This window comes from Leucoraja erinacea, chromosome 31 (assembly GCF_028641065.1).
Source record: "Leucoraja erinacea ecotype New England chromosome 31, Leri_hhj_1, whole genome shotgun sequence".
In the NCBI taxonomy this organism is placed as follows: domain Eukaryota; kingdom Metazoa; phylum Chordata; class Chondrichthyes; order Rajiformes; family Rajidae; genus Leucoraja; species Leucoraja erinaceus.
The window spans coordinates 17,513,226-17,519,225 of record NC_073407.1 but is presented as its reverse complement, the minus strand read 5'-3'; the positions used below and the strand labels follow the sequence as shown (position 1 = coordinate 17,519,225).

Here is a 6,000-nt window from a genome sequence, read left to right as displayed (position 1 = left end):
AATGTTTAATGCTCAGTCCTGGTTGCTCTTGAAGAAATGGTAATGATGATGAAACCTCGGACGGCCTGAAAAATGCAACCTGCAGCACTCAAAAAAAATTAAGTGTATTTATTTTAAAAACTTTTTTGCCTATTAAGAATTGACTTGGTATAATTGAGCTGAAGTGATTTTAGCGCATCTCTCCTGCTACCGGGTGGAGAATCAGTTAACTTTGTACAATCAGAACTGAAATCCAGGTCTTCATACCTCATCACTTGACCCTCTGATTCGTTTCACCAAATGACTGGAGAAAGCAACTCATTGATGACATTCACATTGAGTGTTCAGCAGCTACGTGCTACAATTTAAGTATTACATATAGGAAATTAACAGGAAGAATTGTTAATAACTGTTTATAACATATCAACATGTTGGGTGGTCGATAACCGAACAGATTTCCTTGGTGTTGGGAAGAAACATAGAAAATAGCAGGAGTAGGCCATTCGCCTCTTCCAGCCAGCTCTGCTGTACCCATTACAACATTCAATATGATCATGGGTGATCATCCAAAATCAGTACCCCGTTCCTGTTTTCTCCCCATATCCCTTGATTCCGTTAGCCCTAAGATCTAAGGGTATAGTAATATAATGTCAGTTTTCCTAAATGTTTTTACTATTTTGTTACAACATGGACAACGCAAAATTACGCCCACTGTGCTATCCAGGTGCTTGCTTTCAAAATTTACACAAATATGATTGCAAATCCCCACTAATGTTCTTGATTTTGTTGGGTACAATGCATATTTGATATATATTTTAAATGGTAGCCTTATAATCCCTGTTTAATGAAACACCATTCACCAAGGTCTGAAATCAATTAGATAAAATGAACAATGCAGAAATGTGATATTCAGCCCTGAAGCCTCCCCCACTCCACCATCTAATTCTCAGTATATCCTTCTATTCCCTTCTCTCTCGTGTACTTATCTCAATTGCCATAAAGTGCATAAATGATAATCATCTCTTTAACCACATGTGGCAACAAGTTGCTATTTCAATCATCCATCAGGTAAAGAAGTTTTTTTTTTTAATTTTCTGCAGGATTTATTAGGACTATCAGTTGCCATTCTCATAAAAGAACAAACTGCTACAAATACTCAGCAGAACAGGCAGCATCTCTGGAGGGAGAATTAAAATTCTAGGTGTAATGCTCTTCCATTGGAACTTGGAGCATAATTTCATAATGTAAATGTGGGGTGGGGGGTGATAGGGGCTGAGAAAATAAGGGAATAATAAATTGGAGAGCAGTTAAAACTAAATCCAATGTAAAACTCGTTTGATTTAAAGCTTCTCAATTCTAATGAAAGTCATCAATGTAAAATACCAATTCGATATTTCTCTCCACAGATGCTATCTAACGTGCTGAATATTTCTACCACCTTCTTTTATTATTTCAGATTTACAGTATTTAGCTTCTGGACATGACACTTAGTCTTTAACTAAGAATGAGAAAAAATATTTTTTATGAGTACTCTAATATAATTTTTAAAACAGTTATTGGAGGAATTTGGGTGTTCCTATGTGTCACTGAAAATTACCATGCAAGTATAGGAAGCAGTCAGATGGCAAACGGAATATTGGGCTTTAATGGAAGAATATTGAGCTTGAATGGCTCATGTATCAAAGTAGAAATGTCTTGCTCCAATTATATAGGGCTCTTGTAAAATTACATCTAGAATATTGTCGTCAGGTCCAACCTCCTTTATTAAAGAGGCATAGAATTCATTTGGTAGAAGCAATGGGGCAAATATTCACTAGATTGATTCCAGCGATGGTGGGCTTGTTGAATGAAGATAGTCTAAACAAATTGAGCCTATGCCGTCTTAAGTGTAGGTGATTTTATTAAAACATTAAAAATCTTAAGTTTACAGTGTAGATGTGAGTACAGTATGTTTCCTTTTGCTCAAAATAAGCCCCATCTCAGCTCTCTCACAACCCTCTGGCTCCTCCTCCTCCTCTTCCTTTCTTCTCGCAACCCCCCCACCCTATATCAGTCTGAAGCAAAGATACTAGAGGAGCTCTACTCTATAATCTTTGGTCTGAAGAATGGTTTCGGCCCGCAATGTTGCCTATTTCCTTCACTCCATAGATGCTGCCGCACCCGCTGAGTTCCTCCAGTTTTGTCTAACTTTAATAGAATGGGACACGTTTTTATACATAGTGTTGAGCTGTGGAACATGCTGCCGGTGGTGGAGGAGGAGGCAGATACAGAAGTGGCATTAGGATAGGTGCAGGGAAATAAACCTTGGAAGATGAAAATAAGTTTTTTTTTGGCCTTCCATCACAGCTATGTGATGGATGTTTATGTAAAATTGTAATTATGTTGTGTCTGGGTCTATTTGTCTGTAATGTATGGCTGCAGAAACGGCATTTCGTTTGGACCTCTAGGGGTCCAAATGACAATTAAATTGACTCTCTTGACTCTTGATGAAAAGCTGCAAATCATCCGATTCGAATCTCCCGCCACGGAGGGAACGTTACCTTGGTGACGCGATGCGCGCGCGCGGCCGGCGCTGGGCGGGGCGTGGGCACGCCCTTCCGCGTCGCGCACGCGCGGTGGGAGCGCAGCGATTGCCGACGGTTGGGGAGGTGGTGGGGGGGCGTGGCCCGTCCAACCCGCGCACGCGCACAGTGGGTGGGGGCGGGCGCGCGCGCCTCTAACGGCCGCGGCGGCGTCGACGGACGAGCTGAAGGAGCTGAGCGGAGCGGCCGGTCGGCCCAGGGCACGGACATACTGTCTCTCACACACACAGAGAAAAGGGGACGCCGCTTCGACCACCATGACCCGCACTTCATGACACGATCCATCCGACCTTTCCTGGGTGCAGCCTCTGCCATTTAAAAAAAAAGAAGAAAAAATACTCTCATTCATTGGGGTGTCACGTTGTAGGCCGCGTCCTCAGGTAGGCGGTCACCGAGGAGAATTAATGCAGCGATTCTGCTGAGGAGGGCGATTTTACTGGTGATCTATATATATTTTTTTTTGGAAGATTACGCTTTAAAAAAAAAAAAAAAAAATTATTATCTGACTTGCGATGGTGGATGTGGATTTCGGCGGCTGCGGTGCGTCTGGAGATGGCAGCAGCCGCAGGAAGATGCCGGAGCCGCTGGACTCGGACTGCGCCGAGGTTGTCCCGCTGGAGCTGTACGACTCTTCCAGGGCCAAAATCGCCGCCAACCTGGCCTGGATCTTCTCCAAAGCCTACGGAATAGGTAACACTAAAAAATCATTTCCACAATTGCATCTCTATCCTGATTTATTGCTGTTGAAAAGAAATGCAAGTTCGTGGGCTGACAATGATTAACATATTTGCTGATTTCTTTGTTTAAATTTGCTTGTGGAAGACTATAAGATAAATTATTTTGGGCAATTATTTATTAAAAAAAATTGGGGAGGCTCATTGCAAAGTAGCAGGAGTCTCAGATTCATTTATTGCGGCAATGGCATTTGGGGATTCGTTTGGCTGTGGTATCCACGTGAATGGTGTTTAGATTTTTGATTGATTAAAAACCATACATTTTTGAACATGAAATGTTTATTTTTATTGCTTGGCTCTTGACTAGAATTTATCTTTTGTGGTAGAATTCTGGTTCTGTTTTCATCTTGAAAGGAAACTACTTTCCAATTTGACTGTTAACATAGGTAAAAAAGAACAGATATCAAAACGAGTCTACATGCCTCCTTTGATTTGGATATGAGGAATGTATGGAAAAATGTGAAATATTTAGATACTGTGGGACTAGCCAGTAGGCAAAACCACAACCAATGTGGTGATAACTGGTCTGATTTTCTCATCAGAGATCATGTATACACAACACTTGCACTGCTTTACATGGAGTGCAAGAATGGGGATGGAAGACTAATGATTATGGTATTGGATTTACAAACTGTAGACTGAACTATGGTAAATGACACAGAATTTACATCATAAAGAAGGACATTCAGCCAAACTGGCTTTGTTACATTTCACCAAAATAATAAATAAATACTTTATTGATCCCCTCAGGGAAATGTCCCTCCACCTATCTTTATTTAACCCCACCGACATATCCATCAGTTTATTTTTCATTTGCGCTTTTCCAGGTTCTTAATTTCTTTAAATGCTTTAGTGCAATCCTCAGAGCTGGCATGTACATTTAACATTAAAAGACTTCCCATAACTCTGCCTGCTATATTTTTAAAAATAAATAAAATGAAGAGCTCTTGCAACTATCTTGTGTCATTCTATGGTGTCTTTGCCCTGACTGATCCTCGTGTGACTTAAGATCCACAATATTATGGAAGACTTTTTAAAAAATACTCTCAGCAAGCAGATGTTTGATGAAAATTAGTTATGACAATTTCTAGCAATGCTCACATCTCTGAATAATTAAAAATAAATAAATTACATCATATAATGTATATGCATGTCTCGAGTCCAGTTTAACCTGCACTTATGTTTAAGAAGGAACTGCAGATGCTGGAAAATCAAAGGTAGACACAAATGCTGGAGAAACTCAGCGGGTGAGGCAGCATCTATGGAGTGAAGGAAATAGGCAAAGTTTTGGGCCGAAGCGTTGCCTATTTCCTTCGCTCCATAGATGCTGCCTCACCTGCTGAGTTTCTCCAACATTTTTGTCTAACCTGCACTTATGTTCCTCCTTAAATTAGTGCTTTCATTGCATTTTGAATGGTGGTGATTCCCTTTTTCTTATGACGGTGAAGACCAAGGTCTCTGTGGCAGCTCACAGAACATTTTCATTCCCACACAAAATTTCATTGTGACCATTTCTCCCCCAAATGTTCCCATTTATGAAATACTGGGGGAAATTAAAGAGCCTAATTAAATTACCACGATGTGGCCTGACATCAGGAAAAGTCAAAATGAAAAACTACCTGTTTGATGTAATGTTTAAGAAGGAACTGCAGATGCTGGAAAATCGGAGGTAGACAAAAATGCTGGAGAAACTCAGCGGGTGAGGCAGCATCTATGGAGCATTATTATTATTATTATTATTATTGATGTAATGTTCTTCGGGATGGAAATCTGCCAGAGTTTGACCTATGTATCACTAATGTCTTATACACTGACTCCTTATGCTTTAAGAGTAATCTTCTTAAGTAGTAATTACTGCCAGGCAATGCCTTGCACATCCTATGAATAGACACAAACATATCTACTGTTGGTTTCCTGAGTCCTTAAAAATATAATGGGATCACTGCAATGTTGACATTTTACTCATTGAAAAGATCATGAATTATTTTGTTGCAACACTTTTTACTTGGAGAATTCCTCAATAGAATTGCATATTTTGGGAATACTCGCTGCTGATGGTCTTTGAAAATGTGGTGAATTGAGTTTGATACAGGTGACTTGTATTTTAAGTGTAGCTCCAGAACAAAATAATTTATTCTGGCCTCTTGCGTAAAGATATGTATCAAAAAAGGTCATGTTCTAAACTAAAATTATTAATTGCCATCAGTATTCAAAATAGTTGTTTTGCTTCGTTAGCTATGTGGGACAGGGAAAAAAGTTAATGACTATAATTTAAAATGTGTGAAAAATGGAATATAAGTAAATATCACTCAGTCTTTTTACCATTGATAGTGACCATGCATCATGACAGTATAATGATGAACTAGGTCACCATTAATACAGCAGCTTAAAGCTTGTAGGTAGTTAATGGAAACACTTTTACTTTTTTAATGTTTCACTGTATTAGTTTCCTTCTAATTATGTAACTGACAAAAGATGGTATGAACACTGTCGGCTGCCCTTGTATGAATCCCTGCATTATGTAGGGTATGTGTTTACGTTCCCTGAAAACTACCCCTGTTGCAAATTTCCATAATGAGAAGTAGCATCATCTACTTCTATCAGGCAAATGGAATTGGGGGAAAAAAGTTTGTTTATTTTTATTCACATAAATTCCATGAGAGTGAATTTATTTTGTACCTCAAATTTTTGGGTATCAATATGTG

The 6,000-nt window shown here is 39.4% G+C and overlaps 1 protein-coding gene across 3 annotated transcripts in view; it reads left to right on the top strand.

Moving 5' to 3' along the window:
* Nucleotides 1-2,653: 2,653 nt before the first annotated feature.
* Nucleotides 2,654-6,000, top strand: part of camsap1b (calmodulin regulated spectrin-associated protein 1b) — a 68,021-nt gene continuing 64,674 nt past the window's right edge. For all 3 annotated transcript variants that reach the window (XM_055660129.1, XM_055660128.1, XM_055660127.1), the window contains exon 1: nt 2,654-3,251. In XM_055660129.1, the coding sequence (XP_055516104.1) occupies nt 3,074-3,251 (178 nt within the window). In that variant the 5' untranslated portion in view covers nt 2,654-3,073. The remainder of the gene's footprint in view (nt 3,252-6,000) is intronic.